The sequence below is a fragment of the Helianthus annuus genome, chromosome 6 (assembly GCF_002127325.2).
Source record: "Helianthus annuus cultivar XRQ/B chromosome 6, HanXRQr2.0-SUNRISE, whole genome shotgun sequence".
NCBI classification, from domain to species: Eukaryota; Viridiplantae; Streptophyta; class Magnoliopsida; order Asterales; family Asteraceae; genus Helianthus; species Helianthus annuus.
The window spans coordinates 25753741-25775570 of NC_035438.2; the positions used below are offsets into that span (position 1 = coordinate 25753741).

Sequence of the window (21830 nt, forward strand, 5' to 3'; positions counted from 1 at the left end):
TGTTGACCATGAAATTGATTATAATGCCCGTAAAACAAGGTCTAGAAGGCCGAGTTATTCAGAGTCAATCAAACGCGGTTTACCTCGGCCAAAATCAGATCTAGTTGGTCAACTCGGGCCGAGTTTGACTTTAAAAAAAGTAATACATAATGCCTATTTTTAATGCCTATTTTCATCAATATCATTTTTCAAGGAATAAATATCAATTTTTGAAATAATTTACCATTTAAACATGTATTTTTTAGTTAACTTATGAGATATGTCACATATGTATAATTTCCCAAAACTAATTTCTTTACGAGTTGACATGTTCGAGTACTCACAACTTCTGAGTCGACCGACTTGGGAGGTCTAGCGACTTCTGCAACATAATACCCAAATTTGTTATTTGTTATTTAGATAAAAGCCAAAATCTTGAATAGTGATTGAAACTTAAAAAAATAGCTGGTGTTTCTTTCTTTTATAACTCAAAAAGAACCGAAGATCATCTACATAAACATGTGCCCGGTATAAAAGAATCCGGGCCAAGCATATGTAGTCAATTCAGGTGTCTCGTAACTCTATGGTTTGAGCTATGACCTTTGAAGTTGGCGTGTTTTCTAGCCCATACGCCCTCACTGTTTCATGTTTCATGAACGGGTTCAATCTGATCCGCATGAAAATCCGTCACCAGTAATCCAAACACGAGCAAGAACCATCTTCAAAATGATGAAATCGAAGCTTATCACGAACAACAATCTTTCGTTTAGTCACAACAGAAATGAACTTGAATGCCATGTGGCAATCTTCACACACCCGAAGGTTCTTCACAATCCTTATAACCGATCCCTCTTGTGTTTTCAAGAGTCCAAACGCGAGTGCAAGCTTCTCGCTATGATATCTAAGCGCATGCACCCTTTCTTCCTCTTCTACCTCATGCATTACAGATTCAAACACTGGTGTATACCCTACTCCCCTGCATCTCTCCATCAACTCATCTAAATACCTGTAAATTGCGTCGGTTTCGGGGTGAGACGTATCACCCATACTAAACAAATACGTCTTGTTATCAACTTCTATGGTGGCATATCCAACTTGTTTCTTTAAACCCTTTTGAATCATCACATTTCTAACCATTTCAACTCGATCCATCTGGCCTGCCATTGCATATATATTAGAGATCAAAACAAAATGGCCAGGATGATGAGGTTCGATCGCTAAAAGATTCTCGACCGCTACAACACCAAGAGTTATGTTTTTGTGCATCTTACAGGCTCCAAGCATTGCGGTCCATACAGCTGCGGTAGGTTTGATAGGATTCATATTCTGAATGTGTTGATATGCTTCGTTTAGTAGTCCTGCACGTCCCAGCATATCAACCACGGAAACATGATGCTCGAGCTTAGGGGCAATTTGGTAATCTTGAATCATGCTAGTATAAGCAAGTTGACCTTTGGATACAAGTCCGGCATGAGCACATGCGGATAAAACAGCGATAAATGTTACAGAATTGGGAGGTGGACCATGCAGTTTCATAAGATGAAATATCTCCATTGCTTCCTTACCATAACCATGCATTCCGTAAACTGATATCATGGCGGTCCAAGTTATAACATTTTGTTGAACCAACGATTCAAAAACTTCTCTTGCTTTAATCACATCTCCACACCTACCATACATGTTGATCAACGAAGTACCAATAGTAGTATTTAAACGCAAATTGTTCCGGTTGATGTACTCGTGAATCCACTGACCTAAACCGAGAGCACCCACCTGAGAACATGCGGACAACACACTCACCATTGTCACCAAATCAAACTCAACACCCAAATCTCGCATACATTCAAACAACCCAATAGCCTCCTGAGCAAGCCCATTTTGCTCATACCCAGAAATCATCGCGTTCCACGCAACCAAACTTCTTTGCGGCATTTCATCAAACACCTTCCTCGCAACCCCCAATTCACCACACTTAGCATAAAAACTAACCAAAGCAGCCTGAACAAACAAATCCAACCCATACCCACCAACCAACACATGACAATGAACAATTTTACCAATCCCCAGAGCTGACAAATTACCACAGGCTTTAATAACAGCAGTTAAAGTGTGATTTGAACACTCTGTTTTGCAAGCTAACATGTGGCGGTAGAAGATGAGGGAATCACGTGGGAAGTTGTGTTTTGTGGAGGTTTTTATAAGGGAACTGAAGAGGAATGAATCAGGGTTGGAGATGGAGTAGAGGAGTTGGTGTGTGTAGAGGATTGAAGTTGAGGCGCATGAAGCGCAGGTGGATGTGATGAGTTTGGTGAGAAGTGGGAGAGAGGTGGTTTTGCCGGAGACGATGATCTGGGCGTGAACTTGTTGCAGAGGTTTGATCCGGTGGCCGGCGATGAGGAGAAAGTGGTAGAGAGATAACTGGCGGTGATCAATCATTCGATCTTTCAATTGCATCATGTTCAAACATTATACAGGTTAATAGGTTATCAGTTCTTTGAAATTACATTTTCCAACGGGAAATTCATAATTGTCAAATACCAGTTTTTTTTTTTTTTTTAATGGCAAACACAACTTCTAAAATCTAGCTTTAAATATGAGACTTGAAAGTAGAGGCATATCAATACAACACCTTAATAAATAATACACAGATATCTAACGGAAGCACACTAGAGAAGACTTGCTTATTAAAATTTATGTGACTATTATTAATAGCTAGTAATTAGGAATATATATGTCAGGATTAAGAATAGTGTTCGGGTGCCTGCAGAGAATACTGACTTTGTACAAAGGACTCCATCAAGGGTCTGTCTTAAGCCCTTTCATGTTTGTGGTTGTTCTAGATGAGTTGTCAAAGTTAATTCAGAAGATAATTCCTTGGTGCTTGCTTTTTGCGGATGATATTGTGTTGGTTGCGGACAGTAAACTAAGCTTGAATGAGAGGCTAGAAGAGTGACGAGTAGCTTTAGAGGGCAAAGGGTTAAGGATTAGTCGAGTTAAGACCGAGTACTTGTACTGTGACTTTAATGGAGTAAACGATGATGAGGAAACACAGATCACCATTGGGGGTCAAGTGGTTCTGCAGGTGACTAAGTTTAAGTATTTACCATTTAGGATCCTTTGTATAAAGGGATGTGGAGATAGATAGTGACGTAGCCCACCGCATCCAGGCGCGATGGTGTAGGTAGAGAGCATCAACTGGGGTTTTGGGCAACAGGAGGTTTCTAACTAAATTAAAGGGGAAATTTTGTAGGGAAGCAATTAGACCTGCTATGTTATATGGGACCGAATGTTGGGCCATCAAGAAAACGCAGGCGTGCAGGATGGATGTAGCAGAGATGAGGATGTTGGAGTGGACGTATGGGCACACACAGTTTGACCAAATAAGAAATGAGATTTTTAGGGAGAGGTTGGGAGTAGCTAGTTTATCAGATAAGAGAGAGGAGATTAAGATGGTTTTGACATATGAAGAGGAGGCAAACACTTGAGCCAGTTAGAGTGGTAGAAAACCTCACTGTGGAGAGGGGGGGGGGGGGGGGGGCTTGGTCAAAACCGGTTTAAAATCGGTTTCTAGATTTAGTGGTTCTTGATCAACCGTGTCGGTTTGAAACGATTTCGGTTCCTCCCTAGTTTGGTTGCTTTTTAGACTGGTTTAAAACATGGGTTTCGGTTCACAAACCGGTTACTGCGCGCATTTTTTTGACCGTTCTGATAAACAAAATAGTTTCAAAAAAACATAGGATACGAGTTTTTTTATATAGTTTTTGAACTATTTTATGATAAAAAATAACCAGTCCTATAAAACCAAATAACTGGAGTGGTTTTTCTTACCGGTTTGAAACCGGTTTTTCTAGGGCGGTTTCCGAACCAGTTTCACTTTGGTTTTTCGTCTGGAGGTGAAAACGGTGTGGAACCACTGGTTTGGATATCGAACCTCACTGGTTCGTGTTATTTCGGTTCCAAGATAGTTCGGTTTTTAAAAACCGGTTTGATTAACTGGTTTTATGTCCATCTCTAGTTGGAAGTGGTTCGGGTTGAAACCGGTTTTTGAATGGGGAAATCAGTTTAAAACTGGTTTCAGTTTGGGTTAAACTTGGTCAAACCAAAACATGACGATAAGCTATCTGTTTGGACATTAGCTCAATCAGAAGAACGTGGTTTTATCAGAACATAAAGAGTGGATCATAGGTGAACAGACCAATCATATGTACATTTTACCTTACAGAGATTGGGAAAAAAACCCTAACCAAATGTTGTTTGTTAGCCGCTTTGTGCGCTAGCATCTTGCTAGTCGCTTTTAATGAAGTTAGTTGTTCAATAAAAATGTTGTTTGTTCTACTTTCTTCTTGTTAACTAAGCGCATTAAGATGCGCCGTTGGAAGTCAATCATATAAATGAACCCACATGAGATTTGATCCTGACCATCAATGTGAATCATCTTGCCATGGTGTATGTGGCCCTTGATCTTGAAGTTGGGTGTGGTGTAAACAAGACTCCAGAAATCAAATTTTAGCAACTCAGATCATTGAACTAATATAACAAAAGAAACATAGAGGCTAACGAGCAACAGATTACATCTAGGAAGCGTTGAAATGTTTCGAGTTGGTTACCACCAAAAAGGGTTTAACGTTTTCCTAAGAAACATTGATCAAAATATACGCATGGCTGCTGCTACTTCAACAAGTCATTTAGGTTAAATACAATCACTGGATCTGGTTGACGATGTCAGATATGACAGCATCCATGTCCAAAGCCTTCATAGGTGCAAATGGTCGCTTCATATCCTGCACATCACAAGGTAATATCAGATTCATTTCAGGTGGCAACAATGGTTTGTAATCAATTCGACAGCTTTGTGCATTTAGACGTTTAAGACATGACATTTATATCAAGATTTTGTAGCCCATGGCTTTATAGCCTAGTGGCATCTTGGGGGTGGGATAAGGCTTTAGGACCATTAGGTCCTGGGTTCGATTCCCACAAGGGGGGTTTTCCCATATTTATTGGGTTTCCTCCTGAATTGGTGTATAGGCTTTATGCCTAGTGGAGATGGATATGATCGGGTGGTTCCGCTGGTGACACGAATACTCCAATGGTCCGTCAGTGATCCAAATTTACCGTTCAAAAAAAATATCTAGATTTTGTAATACAAATAACTGTGTAACGAGTGGGTCAAGCAGGTTGCGTAACTGACCAAAAAAGGTCAGTTGAATTGAGCCATTTTTAATGCAGCTTAAAATTGACCCGTCTGCTAGCACACGCTTTGACCATTTTTCTAAAAGAATTTACTTAGCAATCAATGCGTTATGTTTTAAAAACAATAAACATATCATTACGGTAACAATCTTATTCATTAAATTAAGAAATCTAAGAGGATGTGTGCCCCTAAATGCAAACCAAATCAACCCACTCACAAATAAATGGGTCAAATGCTTAAAACACACCAAGAATGGATCTTTTCCTACAGGTGAAGAATATTAACAAGAGTACAAGACAAGTGCTTATAATTAAAGAACGTTTTCAGTTTAATCAAAGATCGGTGATGAGCTTACCAGAAGACTGATGAACGTCTTGCCACCTTCTTCTCGCACTTCAAAGCATCCCCTTCTAGGCTGCAATAAAAAGAATCCAACTAAATAAAACTTCACAAGTGTAACCGCCCTTCTTGGCCATAATTAGAATAAATATAAATAATTTTAAGGAAAGACAAAATAGTTTAAAAAACTAAACCGGCTATTTCAAATAATAATACCTTTTCTGGGTTGACAAGCACAGTAATTCCAGATACAGCATCCTCCAAACCAAGCTTCACCTTAACAGCCCTAACTTTAAACTGGTTGCACTGTTTACTGTGATACATACATTAACTATATAAGAATGATACAAACAACACAAGTATGCTTTCCAAATGATCCCAAATGCAAATCTTTTTTACGCATTTTGACACGTTGCTCTTTTTGACCTGTTGTTTAATTTAAGTTGACCCAAATTGACCCGTATAACTTTAGTCAATCTCATTGAACCAAAATCCAAATCTTTTTGTACACCTTTTAACCCCCTACCTGTTTTGACCCCTTGCCCGGTTTGACCCCTTTTTTAGTAATTTACGTAGACCACAAGTAACTCGTATAATTTGCGTCAATCTAAATGAATCCAAACTAGGGATGAGCATTTAGTATCGGGTACAGAACCGTACCGACTATATTCGGAACCATACCCACTTTTCCTGTTTTTTGGTACAGATACCATACCGGTATTTACGGGTAAAACACCAATAAATAATGCTAACGTACCAGTACCGAACCGGTATATTCAGTACCGGTACCGGTACCCACTTTTCCCGTTTTCCGGTACTGGTACTTTCGGTACCAAACACAAACAGGTACCGTGCTCATCCCTAATCCAAACGCAAATCTTTTTGTACACCTTTTGACCACTTTCCCATTTTGACCCACTGTTTATTTTAACTATAACCCAAATTGAACTTTAAAACTTGACTTTACATTCAAAGACCCAAATGCAACTTTTTAACCCAAATGAACCGATTTACCACCACTAATGTTCAACAACCAACTGCTTTGATAAACCCTTGTAACCACATGAATAAATATCCATTATATTAAAAAGAATCAAGTAGCTTTTAGTGTTGTGTCCTGTACATTTCATTTTCTTGTACTGTATAATCCAAAATCTTTTGTGCATCAAACCATCCACCATCCATCAAAATCTCTACTTTTTTTTTCTTAAATCACAAAAAAAAATAATAATAATAGTAATAACCACAGTTTACAAAACTCAAAACAAAACCCTGATTCTTAAAAAAATTAACAAAAAAATAAAAAATACCAGTGCTCAATGACGATGGTCTTGGAGCCATTTTCAGCCTTAGAAGACGGAGGGGGTGCTTCAGTTATTTTAGCTTTTGATTCCGGCTTCTTCTTGGGGGTAACTTTAGCCTTTTTGGTCTTCGGCTCAGCCACCAGCTTTATAGACTGCTGAGTGGCTTGGCGCGTCGAGCTGCGGGTGACTCTGGTTGTTGTGTTGTGATTGTCGGAAGGTTTGTCGTCGGCTTTACGCTTGGTCGGCGCCATTGATGGTGAAAACCTAAAAGCTTTTTTTGTTTTTGTTTTTTGGAAATAAAATGTGTGGGTGTGGGATAGTGGGCAACAGCAGTTCTCTTGTTAACTAGACTAGACACCCCCTTCCTTTTCCCGCGCTTTTTTTTACATTTTGAATTTTGATGTTAGGTATACGAACGGACCAAAGCGTACGATAAAATACAAACCACATTTTGTATATAAACGACTAGTCTAAGTTCCCGTGTGTTACACGGGTGGCTAATAAGAAAAATAACTACTTTAACATGTTGACGTAAATAGTTTAATTATATATACGTTGAAATATTAACGGAAATGAGAGAGAGTACACCAAATAATTAAAATGCATGAATACAACCAAAAATTACAACTCATTGAAGATCTCTTTATAAACAACATTATCTGTTTTATTCGTAGGTTCGCCATCGTTGTCAAGTATTAGGGTCTGTTTGGTATGGGGTAATGGAATAGATAAGAGAATGGAATGGACGATGTAATGGAATGGACAATTGAATGAAATGAATCATTCCATTCCATTGTGATGTTTGGTTACTCATATGTGAATAGAATGAATCATTACTTTGTACAATTTTATAAACAAAAAAGATGAATAACGAAACACAACTGTATTATAAACGACAAAAATATAATTGCCTCAATAATAATAATAATAATAATAATAATAATAATAATAATAATAATATTAATAATAATATATTAATGATAAAAAAAATAATAATAGATTTTTGATATATATTAATATTAGTATGAATTTTATTATTAATAAATATAAATATAAATACAAATACAAATGAAAGTATAATAATAATAATAATAATAATAATAATAATAATAATAATAATAACATATTTCTTTTCATTCCTTGAAGGAATGGAAAAAAAACACCTATATACCAAGGAATGAAAATTATTATATTTGGAAGGAGTTACATTCCTTTGGAATGCTCCATTCCATTACCACATGATAACCAAACATGTTCCTTTTCATTCCATCAGAATGATCCATTCCATTCCACCTTCCATTCCTTCATACCAAACGCTACCTTAGTAGCTTGACTCAATCTCGTGTTTTAACCTTTGATAAAGCTACATACAACTAACCATGTGGGAAAACGGGTTGTCTCAAGTACAAACCAACTCTTGATATCATCACTCACATCAGTTTATTTCAAAGAAAGCAACCCATGTAAAGATCAAAGAACCCCACAAATTAAAAAGAAAATGAAACGAAAAAGGCATTATGTGACTATAATTTATGAACAACACCAAAACAAATTTCAGAAATACCAGTAGTTGACTTCATATTGTTAACTTTGTTTTTGTAGTCACATATGAAGCAGAGACGTAATAAGTGCATTATAGGGGTTTTCATCATACGCTTCATGTACCAAACAAAGTAGTATTAAAATATGTTACGTTAGTTTATTGTTAGTTTATATTGTAAATAAACTAACTTAACATGAACTGTAGTCTCAATTGTAAATTGAAAAAATAATGCAAAATTAACTTAACATGGTGGCATCAACTGGAATATCACCATAATATAGTAAATATTAGATAAGTAAGAAATAAACTCACATATAAAACAGTCGACTAGACTATGAAAAGGGTAAACTTAAAATAATAACTTGAATTGAAGTTCGACTTTTTATGATGATCTAGTCCAAATACTATAACAAATGTTCATCTCCTAATCAATAATTCAAGTAACATTAGGACAAAATTTGTGAGCAATACCTCATCAAAATCAGCAGATGCACCAATGGGTGCTGTGAGTGCGTACTGAACCAGTTTCATGTTTTCAGTTTGCTCATTTATCTCGTCCACGTCATCAATATTCCTGCACACCCAAAAAAATTCAAAAAAAATGCAATAGAAACGTAAACACGAAGCTCTAGGTCATCAATCCTTACCTTGCCGTCGGGTAATAGCACCACAACCGTTTTTTAAAAGACGACTCTAATTCGTCTGCAAGTCTTTTTCCACGTGCTTTCACAACTTTTGAATGTGAAGAATTGTCTTTTCAGTTGAAGTCCCTGTGTTATTCTTGTCGGTTTGTGATTTTAGTTTCCTCTTTTTCGCATTCTTCACATACCCAATCACATTCGAGAACTTTATTTATCATTACTTTCATGCAATTGCTAGCAAAATGTCCAAAAACTAACAATTTAACAATTTATTAATACAAAAAAATCCCATTTAATATCAACAAATAGACTTACGTGTGGTCAGCACCATCAAGACATCTACATCATATAGCAAGTAAGTCCTCACGCCCTGCATCTCCACATATATCACACACTGTCATCAACAAATATATTAGCATATTACACAGTTGAATAAATGTATTTTTAGATACTAAATAATGCCAAAAGCACAACTAATACCTATAAATTTTGAATATTAAAAACTGGAATATTCAGGAAACAAGATGTGGAAGTAAGCAACTTCAGGGAGCCTGTAACACCCCGTGTTTTCGAATGTCAAAGTCAAAGTCAAAGTCCAAGTCAACTTTGACTTTCTTTGACTGTAGATAGTCTATTTTACGTTTTAGTTGTATTATGTGGAGTAAGTGTTGTAATCAGCAAGAATCGAAGTAATCGAATGTTTTTAACGCGAACCGATCTACAACTGTGAACGATAGGAAGTAACAATGCGATAAAGTTAACTAATCAGCAATCAAACCGATCTAACAATCATCGAACTCGAGACTCGAATTATGCGAATTGTGGTATTGATATACGTGTGTGTGTGTGCCTTATGTGTTACTTGTGCGTGTTTACTTTATGTTTGGTGTGGTATTCAAGCAAATCAATCGAAGATCGAATCGAAACTCGAAAAGCAATCAAACACAATCGAAAACGACATCGAAACGTGACATATAGAAGATTGTATGTTAGATATAGTGGTTGGGATTAAAAGTAATTTGACTAGGAACCCTATCGTATTCGTATCATCGTCCATCGAAATCGAAACGTCGAAACCCGTCGCAAAATACTCAAAGTGTGACGCGGATCGAACAGGAAGCATCCTGATCGAACAGGCCAGCCGATCGGCTAGCATCTTGCCAGCCGATCGAGCAGCCCACTCGATCGGAGCTCCTGGCCGATCGGCTGCCACTTTCCTCTTTTGGAAGCCTATAAATAGGGCTGTCATTGTCTTCATTTTGCACTTTTGGAAAGTTCTGACCGGCCACCTCCTATTCTTCATCTTTTCTCAGATTTCTCGCGATCCCGGTAAGTTTTCACTCTAATTCTTGTACGTTTTTTATCATTACTTGATTCTACACCTTTCTATCTTTCAAAACTTGAATTCTAACCGTGAAATCACCAAGATCTAGGTATTCTTGGGTGATGTCATCATGGTGTTCTTGAAGAACATCATGTTTCGGCCTCATTCAACTATGAATGGCTTAGATCTAACCGATTTCCACATAAACAAGCTAAGATCTATCAAAGATCTAAACATCCACATGTTGTGAAGAATTGAAAGAAGGAATCCCAACTTTCTTTCAACTCTTTTACACTCAATGCCTTCAAACCGGTAGAAACGGAGCCTGAGCCAACCCACCGATCATTCCAGTGGTTGGATGGTTCAAGATTCGGGTTCTATCTACGAGGTTCACCAACAATGGGTTAAACTCTAAGCCGACGTTCCGAACCGCTCAACGGACGGATTTGGGTGATTCCTGTCCGAGCCGGAGAGACAAGTAAGAACGAAGGTGTCATAGTTCAACTCATTATCAAACTATCTCGATATAATGACAAATAATCAAACAGCCAAGTGCTAGACGAAAGGCCGACCAGGTCAGACTTGCTGGCCGAATGGCTAGGCTGTTCGAACAGCCCAGCCGGTCGGACATGCCAGCCGATCGACCGGGCCAGCCGATCGGCTAGCACATGGTCCCACACTTTAAAATTTCAAGGAGCCATTGAGGAAGAGATGTTCGATCGAACTACGTTTAGTGAACATTACTCTTCGGATCATGAAATACTATACTTCAACACTTAATCGTTTTCACAACTCGTTCGTAGTAGGAATGCCAGCCGATCGAACAGACTGTTCGATCGAGTGACATTCTGTTGAGGACCACTTCTGAAGTTCCTAGCCGATCGAGTGAGCTAGCCGATCGAACGAACTGTTCGATCGATCGACTTGAAAGGTAGGAACACTTCAGTGTTCTCAAATGCTGCAACGAAAACTTCAAAAGTTCAAATCCTCAAACACAAACACACCAGAGGAAGAAACAATCCACTCGAATGGCCCAGCCGATCGAGCCTACCGGCCGATCGAACAGGACTGTCCAACCGGACATACCAGCCGACCGAACAGCCCGTTCGATCGAACCTGCCGTTCGATCGACCAGTCCATTCGATCCATCCACACTTGTTTACTTTTCCGTGTTACTTATCGTTATGCTATCGAACTATTCAGGCTAATCTTACTCTCAGCGCTCCCTTCAATCCACAATCAATCACTGTGAGTATACTCGATCCCTTTTTGCTTTTAGCACTTTTGGGCGTTACATACGTTACCTACCAAATCACAATCAAACACAAACTATTTGAACGCTGACCATTTACATGTGCTACTTGACTAAATGAATGCTGTTTATTATGTTTACACGTGGAGTGCTATCTACCTGCCTTAGCAACATAGTACTATAGTTTGGACTCAGCACCCGTTTACATGGGGGTTGTTAAGGACAATTACTTGCATGGATTACGGTGGTAACCATGTATTGCGAACCGTCTCGGACGGTCAACCCGCAGTCGTTGGTATCGATGGTCCCATGTCGATAATTAACATGCATCGTTTTCCTCTGTGTACGTGCCTGGTTATGCGTAAACTATTCGAACTCTGTATGCTATTATCAAACTTGTGTACTCACCTTTACATTTTATGTATTGACTTTATTTTAACGTATGTGACAGGTGCTTAAGTTGCTAGGATGCTTAGGCGCGTGGTGATGAAATCGAGGCTAGGGAGTCTAGAAATAATAAACAATTGTCTGTAATAATAATTGAATCTGAGTTGTCGGAACGGAATTATTTGCTTAGCTGCTTTCTATGATAACTTGTTTATTTATTTGGGATACGGTATGGGACGTATCATTTAACTAAATTTGTAATAATAGTTGTTGTGGAAACATCTGGACAATCTGTTTCGCTCAGTGCCGCGCCCCGATGATTCCGCCATCGGTTGGGGTGTGACAGAGCCAATGATCCCACTACCACTGAAATATCATTTGAAGTAGTGTATATTTCTTTCTACACTTTGAAATCATTAGATTGAATTGAGTGGTGTTTTTAAAATGAAGAAAGTAAGCGTGTTCACTAATAGAGCGAATAAATATCATATCTAGTCTAAGTTCCCGTGTGCTACACGGGTGATCTTACAATAAATTGTACTACTTAGAAATATTGACCTAAACTTTTAAACACCAGTACCGTACCGTACATTTTCGGTACCGGTATCCATATTTGGCGAATGTCGGTACCGATACCGTACTCATCCAACTTAATCATCTTATTCAAGACACCAATCTTCAGAGCTGTGCAGAGGCAGTCGCAATGGCACCTGCTTCAGTTAGCAACGGCACCAGCTTCCCAGCTCGATGCTTCTCCATAATAGCTGCATAAAATACCACAATATCAATCAATCCGACAAACACCCAAAAACAGACACAAAATTGCTCAAACAACTTACCATCCGAGCCACCAATGTGCTTCCCACCTATGAATACATTAGGAACAATACTCTGACCGGTCCACTCCTTTAGAGTGGATTGGATTTCACCTCCATCACCTATCAAATCCATGCATATTACTTCTTGAAATGTTATTGATACAAACTCCGATATGAATCAATTCATCGAAAGAGTCAAAAGTCACTACTTACTTTCTCCATCCAGTTCGATAACCTTGTAGGACACGTTAAGCTCGGAGAACAGTTTCTTCACGCTCTTGCAATAGCCACACCAAGTCTTGCTGCCAAAATCAAGTTAAAATTTCTTAGTTCCTAATCACACAACATCATTCATCAAGACAAACCAAGAAAGATAGCTTTGCATCTATACTTTCATGATTTGTCCTGAAAAAGGAACTTAAATGTTCTTACAGTAACACTTGTTATTAGGAATCAAGTTAAATTCCTAATTGCTGATCCGAGAGATTAGCTATAAGTCTATGATAAAAATAACATCATTCAGCAAGATAAGCTAATCGAAAACGCTTGTTAGTAAATAAAACTATAATACTCACCTTCTTTTGGTTAGGGGTGTTGTCGGATCTACATAAAGTTGAATGTCGGACAAATAAGGAACATTGTATTGAACAACTGAATCACTTTCATTCAACACAAGAGGAACTCCAGCTCCATATGCATTCCATTCCTTTAAAGACTCCCAAAGATCCACAAGTACAAAATATGGGTTGTAATCGTTTACTTTATTCCTCTATTCCTTCATGCTAGTCTACATATATGATATATCAAATAAATCACCAATAAGATCGTGTTTTTATGCCACTCAACAAACTTAATCATAAGTGTTAATGTATTATCAATAGTCACATGCAAGTATCATGAACACTAATATAATCGCTACTTTACTTGTATGCAACTTTAGCATCATCTAATTTCACAGCAGCATCAGATGCTGAATTAGTAAACTAATGTTAACTTTCTAGTAGAGCTAACACATCACATGCAAAATCATTGACAATACATAATGAACCACAATGATCAATTATTACTCAAAAACATGCATTGTTTCCTAATCCAGTCAAATTCATACAGTACCAATTTTGTTAAGGACCCATGTAACTAATCATTAAAAAACACATAAACAACTTGCAATTTCTTCATTATCAAAGTTTTTATTTTTTCTTGAATCTTGTTTTGATACATTTTAATGACTACCAATAATCAAAAACTATAAAAAAAATCACATTTTATAACTACCCATGTAACCAATCATCAAAAAACACAGAACCAACTTGCAATTTCTTCACTATCAAAGTTTTTATTTTTTTCTTGAATCTTGTTTTGATACATTTTAATGCCTACAAATAACCAAAACCCAAAAAAAATTACGTTTTTATAACTACCCATGTAACCAATCATCAAAAAACACATAAAAAAAACATGCAACTCCTCCATCATCAAACCATTTTAACTTAAAACTTGTAACAATACCTTAGGGAAATGCGGTTTAAGTCACAACTGGAGTCGTGTGTTAATTGAACACCCTACCTACACATCACATTGATTGTTTAAGAAGACCGGAAGAAAATGAAAAAGAACACCAAAAACACATCACATTGATTGTGTAGAGAAACACAATGTGAGTGTAATCAGCCATAAAAAGAGCTGAATTGGAGGCAACTGATCAAACACCAGGTAGGCAACCACTTTCTTAGACAGTTCTGACCCTTCATTATTCTCTGATCTTTATTTCCTCATCAACTTTAATTGTTTGTGTTTGTTTTAAAGATGAAAGATGATAATAAGATGAACAATATGCTGCAGTGTTAGGATCTGAGTTTAATTGTTTGTGTTTGTTTTAATAAATGTAAGATGAAAGTGACATCTAACAACATTAAACAACTCTAAACACTGCTTAATACAAAACACTAATATAATTAAACATTGATTACTAAAGTGTTGTTGATGCTATGATCTGATGGGCTCAACCACTGATTACTAAAGTGTTGTTTATGCAGAGTAGTTTTGGCTTTGTATCATTTGTTCTTCAAGGAAGGATCACATGAGCCAACAATCTTCCCCCTAGAACAGATGATGCCAAAACCCTTCATTATTCTCTGATCTTTATTTCTTCATCAACAATTCCCTGATTTTCCCTTTGAATTGAAGTTCAAAGTCCAAGGAATCTGTGTCTTCTTCATCCCTACTCAGTTGAAGGTTTAATTGATCTTGAAGGTCACCTGCATTCAGACCATATGCATCCTTCCTTGATATCATTTCCACATTACCATCTGATCTGAGATGAGTCAATACATGGGTGTCTTTATCAGACTTCCACTTTAGTATTTTTGGATCAGATGGCTTTCTAGGGACAAGATTTATTTGAGATGAGTTTGGGGATTGAGGTCTGCTTGGCAACTGTTTGATTATTTCAGCAATTTGAGCAGCAAGTTGGTTAGCAGCATTATCCACTCCAAATTGAAGTTGGTTTCTGATGGCCTCTTTTCTATGTTCAGCATACCTCTTCTCATCTTCCTCATCCATCTGCTTTTGCCTTTTTAATTGATTTAAGGCACCGATGGGTAAAGCAGATGATGAGAACAACTTTTAGGGGCATGGGTCTGTTGAGGCCTACCAGCAGTGGTTTCAGTATATATTGGCTTTTGAGGAACATTTAGGTCTTTCTTTCTGAGCTCTTCTAGCCTTCTATAGGTCTCATCAACATTCTGCTTTGACCGTCTTGCAATTGATCTTGCAAGCCCATATCCCGCAGCAACAAGCTATGCTCTCCTTCTTTTGTACCTTAATGCCTCATCTTGATCAACCTGCTTGTATTTGTTCCAATTTGGAGCAATTCTTTTGATCTTAGGATCTTTTTTCATCATTTCAAATTTGTTAATTTCTTCTTTGAGAGCATATAGAGGCCAATCTTTGAATTGAGACTTGTTAGCTTTGTAGGGCTTGGTCTTCATGATGATGTCTAAATAGTCAACCCTTAACTCCTCTTGAAGACCAGCATTTGGTGGCAACTCTGACGTGGACTTACTCAGGTCTCTAGCAAAGTCTTCAAGTTTCCTAACTTTGCTAAGCTCATGTTGATACATACCCTGGTATCTCCTGTCTCCTAACCCTTTACTCTCTTCTTTGGCAATATGCTCTGCTTGCTTAGCTTTCAACTTTAAGTATTCATCCATATTTTGAGGTATTCCGAAGCCAAATAGAGATGGGAAAGTTCTTTTGGATGGATCCTCTTCCTTATAAAATTGTATCATTTCATCTTGGACTGCAAATAGTTCAAGAGGATATTGAGTTGCCAAAAGGGTGACACGTGGCATGTAACCAATGGGTGGATGATTGAGTCGGTTTGTTTGTAGAGATGATAAGGGTGGAATGATTTTAACAGGAGCAGATGATAAAAGCATGGCTGATGGAATCTCCTTTTCTTCTTCAAGTACAACAAATTTTCTTTTTCTAGCATAGGAAAATTTTGGAGGAGGAGGAGTCTTTGATGGAGAAGGTGGTTTAGGTGAAAAAGGTTGATTGTAAATGGAATCTTTGAGGTGTTGGTGGTTGTGTTGAAGGTGGAGGATCAAAATGAATGGAAGCAATGGATTGGCTAACAACTGTTGAAACCAATGGTGTCTCAACAGCTGTTGCCTTAACATCTGCCAACATCTGTTGGTTTGGGGGGGGGGGGGGAAATGGTGGCTTTGAAGCTGTTTTCTGCTTCTTTTGAGGTGGTTTTTGAGGTGAGGGTTTAGGTTTGGTTGAAGTAGTGATTTGAGGCTTTTTAGAAGCAGCAGTGGTTTTAGGGAATGTGGCAATTGGAGGTTTGTTGCTTCTGAAAGATTTTCTTCTATTAGAAGTGCCAATATTTTGTGTTTGGTTTTCTCTTTTCATCTTATGCTCATGTTCCTTCTTCCAAACATCTGCTTTACTCTCTGTTGTATCTTTTCTCTTCTACTTTGCCACAATCTCTTCATCTGTTTGGATGTTAAGGGTCTCATAAACTCACTTTTTCTTTCCAACATCGGATTTTTCAGAGGATTTTGCAGAAGTATATTTGGCAGACTCTGGATTTTGTTTTGGCTGACCTTTCGGATTTGCTTTAGGATCAACATCCAGCTTTCTCATTGAATCTTTCTCCCCCTTTTTAGCATCATATTGATCATCCTTTTCAAAAACAGGTGCAGGGGAAGAGCCAGTAAGTTTAGCAAGGGATTCTTTAATACCCCTTATGTTTGCATGAGTATCTTTTGTGACAACCCTCAAAATTCCATGTATTCCGTACAACTTATTAATGAAAATTAAAGTGCTTGACGACTGTGTGGAATTACTTAACTGCTTTCTGATATCTGTGTTATGCTTACATGTGCTTGTTAATATACTAGTAGTGTGCAGAAAAGTCACTAAATAGTCCGTTATAATTTCCTAAGTGTTGAGAATTAAAAATGCTACAAAAATATATATTTAGGACACTTTACGGATTAACTAAGCACTTTAACGGAACAGTGTCAAACCGAACAACCGGACTTTACCCGGAACATCAAAATATTGTCGAGCACATCGTTTTTACTTTTCTGAGCCAGTTAGGGTCCCCGAGCACCCTAACACACCATATATTACTTAACACCCATAAATCCCTAACTAAGCACTTGGAAACTAACTAAATTCCCTAACCATCATCACCACCCAACCCCATACCCCCCCTCTCTTGACGGTTACATGTGGGGGGACACCCCCACATTTCTTTTTATTATTTTATTAATGTTGTTGTTGGTTAAGTAAACATAATACATGATGGACATTAGGGAAACATGGTCTATATATTAACCCACTAGAACTTGAGCTTTCATTTCACCTAAACACATCAAACAACAACCTTCTCTCCTCCCTCCTACACCTCACGGCCACCACCCTCCTCCACCATACCTCCACCATCAACTTCCATTCTAGCCATTTCTCAGACATACAAAGGTGCTACGGGTCATACAACGAAGCTTGGTGCCCTCGAAAGTTGAAGGACCTTCTCCATTCGCTATTAACCATCACTTTTCTACACTCGAACTCCCCTAGCCTTGAGCTAGTGGTAAGAACTTAGATCCGTTCATTTTTTCATGTTATTAGAGTGGTTAATAGTTGTTTGATGATGAAAATCCATGAACACTAAAGAACCATGAACAAAGTCTTGCATATAAACTAACTTGTAATGAAATATTGATGAAACATCATGAAGTGATGATAAACTGAAGTTGTCTTGATTATGTTACTGATTTACTTGCTGATCTACTTGTAATATTGATATTTGATGTTGTTGTGATCACTAAACATGTTAACGGAATCAATCGAACACAAGTTAAAAAGATAAAAGCTGAAACAGTAGGCTGTTTGGTTTAACGAAAAACTGATTTTCTGAAGTCTAGAGTTATGTATTATGAAATACGGTTCTAATGGCACTAGAATCGTAATTTTTGGACTTCGTTTACTATTTTTAAAGTGTCATTTTGTAACAACAGCTAGAGCTGTATTTTTACTACTGAAAATATGCATTCTGTTTTCTGTCATAACTTGATTTCTGTGTAGAGTTAGATCACGAAATTGGTACTGTAGATGGACACTGATTTCGTAGTAATTGTCCCACTGGAATTTCGTCAATCCGACTTGCAATGAATTTTTAATGAATTATTCAATCGACTGCAGTCAGAAAAAGAAAAATCTGAGTGCAGTCCGGAAAATGATTTTTTTAAAATATTGGTGATGATTTGGATCCCGAGATTTTTACACAATAATATTTGGATCGTTTAGCACCTTCTGTAAAAAGTTGGGAATTTTTGAAATAAGATAACTATTTTATTAAAATGCTCGAAAACAGCCCAGTTTTGGATATTTAAGTTGAAATGACATAAGTAGTAATTTGCGTGTCTAAATGTCAAGTATGTTATCTGTGAATTATCTAACATGTTATGTGTCAATAAAAGTGTTATCTGCAATGTCGTATGTTTATTTGTGAATGGGAATAGATGAGGAGTTTATATGGGCATAAACCGTTAAAGTAATGCATGTTATGTGATAGATACGTGTAGGAACTTTGTGCTCTATTTGAAAACCACTAAATGACTAACTGGTAATCATATTAGGACGTGATTGACCGACCTTGACTGTTAGCTATACTTGAGAATCTAACCGAGCAAACCGAGGTGAGTTCACACACTTTCTAAGGCATGGGATTTCCGGTGGTTTGGGAATGGGTTAAAGAATTAAAACGGAATCTACATATCTTACTTAGGTAGGATATGTACGGCCATCCTCCTTGGGTAGGATGCCAATATTAATCCTGCGTATTCTCTTTGGGAGAACTACGTACGTTCATCCTCCTTGGGTAGGACAACAACCTTAAAACTTACTAGACAAAACTCTATCATAAGTCCCTCATTTTATATAGACTTAATCGCCGAGGCCGATGGCGAGCGGGTCATTAGTTAATAGCGCAATTAGGTTTAACAAACCTCACACCGTGTCGTCCGAACGGGAGTGTACTAATGGACTAAGGCAAAGGGTCAATGCTGATAGACATTGACTTAGGGCACAACTTACTTTCGTTAGTAGTCGATATTATATCGTCTAGTGGTTCATATGGGGAAGCCCCCACTAATCATGGATATGGTTTGGGTAATAAAGAATGAACTGGTTAATCATGCTTTCAACTACGGGGTAACCCCCACGGCAATTACGCCAACGAAAGACAAACCACGTTTTTAGAAACGACTTAAAACTAAACAACCAAACGTGAACTCACTCAACTTTGTTGTTGACTCGTTGTTACATGCCTTACAGGTCATTAAATGCTTGGAGCTTGCACGAGGAAGGAGTCGTTGTGGGATACGGACTGTTATGTTCCGTGTTTAATATTTAAATCCTTATGAACTTATTAAACTCACGCTTTGGACTTTAAACTTATAAACTATGGACTTATGTTTTTGGGTTTTACTTTTAATGCTTCCGCTGTTTAATTTGAACTTAGTTAACTAGCTTTGGTCACCAATTGTATTGTGGTTGAATTTATTTACTTATTACGTTGTTCAATATGATTGGTGGCTCGACCCTGGTGACGTCACGCCTCCAAGCGGTGGTACTCCGCATGGTGGATTTTGGGGTTGTGACATCTTTGTACCTAGCATCAACCATAACTCTGATCAGTTCCATGTGTGAGTTGTGTTGAAGTTCAGCTAATTCCTTTTGAGTTGTTTATACGTGGTCGAATACCGGTGTTCGTATTTGTATAAATCGATGTTTTTACATGGTTTTTAATTCTGAATAGCCTACTTTTAATTAAAAGTTTGTTTTGCAGGTTTAATGAAGTTTAAGGAGCTATTTTGGGAGCTTTACGGACCATCGGGATGAAAAACGGACCACCGGAACGTGAATCAGGTCAACCGGGAGCAAGGAAATGGCAAAACAGAGAAGTGAACATGTGGGCATCGTCGCCATTGGAAAAGCACCGTCGCCACAAAACATCTACAAACAGTCAGATAGGGCGTCGGACGAGTTTGACATATCCACGCACCGTCGGCGACGGTTTCAGTTTCATCAGTCACGAATTGTTTGATTTTTGGGGGTTGTTGGATGAGTATATCACATCTCTTGACCTATAAACCGGGGTTACACTTTGCTTTTGAGTTTTTGAATCACCTTGGAGCCTAAAACCATCATCCAATTCATTCCTAGTCATCCACTACACGAATCAATCAACCGAATCATCATAATCTTCATTTTACAACCCTAATCCATCTTCACCATCGTTCATCAAACCTTCAACCTTCCATCACCACAAACCCTAACATCAATTTTCATCACATTAAGGTTTCAAGATGTTCAAGCTTAAGTTTCTTTCATCCGGTGATCGTGTCTCTTTGAATATGAGCGGCTAATCACCTCGGTTTCACCCTGGTGTAGAATTTTGTAAGGTTAGGGTTTATTATTTGTTTGATACTTGGTTTGTGACAATTTGAATTGTATTTGAAACATTGGATAATTGTCTTACGTTTGTATTAAATTTGCAAATCGTCGAACGAGTTATGAAATTTGACTTCGTGAAACGAATATGCCTATTTATTCCTTGTCTTGTGTTAGGATTTAATTGTCTGAGGTAATGAAGTGCATTGTGGTCCGTCTTGAATGTCGATAGTAATTGGCACCTAAGCCTTGTGATTATAAAACTGTTAATGAACTAATTCATCTGAACTAAGTTAAAACATTTAGTAACCCTAAGCTTTGCAATTGTTGAACTGGGTGTGAACCTTGTTTTTATATATTGTTTTAAACCAATCGTTAAGTTCGTGTTTCATTGTTTAAAGTTCGTCGTAGTTAATAATCAAAATCAAATTGTCGGTTCATTCCGACCCATTTTCCAACAAACAAAATTCATATAAATTATAGCAAGCTTCATAAGTTGTGACAATCTTTTAAATCAATCAAGTCCATTTGCAAACCACAGACTCTTCGTGGTTCGACCCCTTACTACCGCTAACTATTTGTTAAGGGTAATTCGGGATTATAAATATTATCTTTGACCGGAGCGTGACACTCCAATCAACTTTTGGTGCCATTGCCGAGGAGTAAGTGCGCTTTGCGTTTGGATTGTGTTTGACAATTGTGATAAACTGTTTAAGTGCTTGATTCTTTCATTTTATTTGCTTTTGTGTTACGCGGGGTGTGTTACTTGTGCAGATTACAGGTCGAACTCAAAAGACATATGTCACAAGAATAACAGTAAGTTTGGAGATGAATGAAAATATTCAATAGACAAACCCTAAACCTGCAATTGGCACATAATCTTATCTTCATCTGCAAAGCTTAGGGTTACTAAATTAAGCTTAATTGCAAACCTGGATAAGATTATGTTTTCTTCATTAGACCTGCAAAACACACTTTTAATTAAAAGCAGGCTATTCTTCTTGCTACCTACCAGACCTTACTGTTATTGTTAAAGGTTTCCCCATGGAAGGGAATAGTCAGATTCGTTAAGAAGGGA

General features: G+C 37.7%; 2 protein-coding genes and 1 non-coding gene across 3 annotated transcripts; all 3 read right to left on the reverse strand.

Annotated features, from left to right (window-relative positions):
* Positions 1 to 425: 425 nt before the first annotated feature.
* Positions 426 to 2577, reverse strand: LOC110865041 (pentatricopeptide repeat-containing protein At2g33760). Its single transcript, XM_022114235.2, has one exon. The coding sequence runs from the start codon at positions 2434 to 2436 to the stop codon at positions 667 to 669; it is 1770 nt and encodes a 589-aa protein (XP_021969927.1). The 5' UTR covers positions 2437 to 2577; the 3' UTR covers positions 426 to 666.
* Positions 2578 to 4483: 1906 nt separating this feature from the next.
* LOC110865042 (selenoprotein H) lies at positions 4484 to 7146 on the reverse strand. The gene is made up of 4 exons (XM_022114237.2): positions 6823 to 7146; positions 5729 to 5825; positions 5529 to 5588; positions 4484 to 4760 (listed from the first exon to the last, which is right to left on the reverse strand). The coding sequence occupies exons 1-4, from the start codon at positions 7065 to 7067 to the stop codon at positions 4680 to 4682; spliced, it is 483 nt and encodes a 160-aa protein (XP_021969929.1). The 5' UTR covers positions 7068 to 7146; the 3' UTR covers positions 4484 to 4679.
* Positions 7147 to 13002: 5856 nt separating this feature from the next.
* On the reverse strand, positions 13003 to 14521 carry LOC110944545. The gene is made up of 3 exons (XR_004860358.1): positions 14291 to 14521; positions 13357 to 13568; positions 13003 to 13083 (listed from the first exon to the last, which is right to left on the reverse strand). It is a non-coding gene; the product is annotated as an uncharacterized LOC110944545 (transcript).
* Positions 14522 to 21830: the final 7309 nt, after the last annotated feature.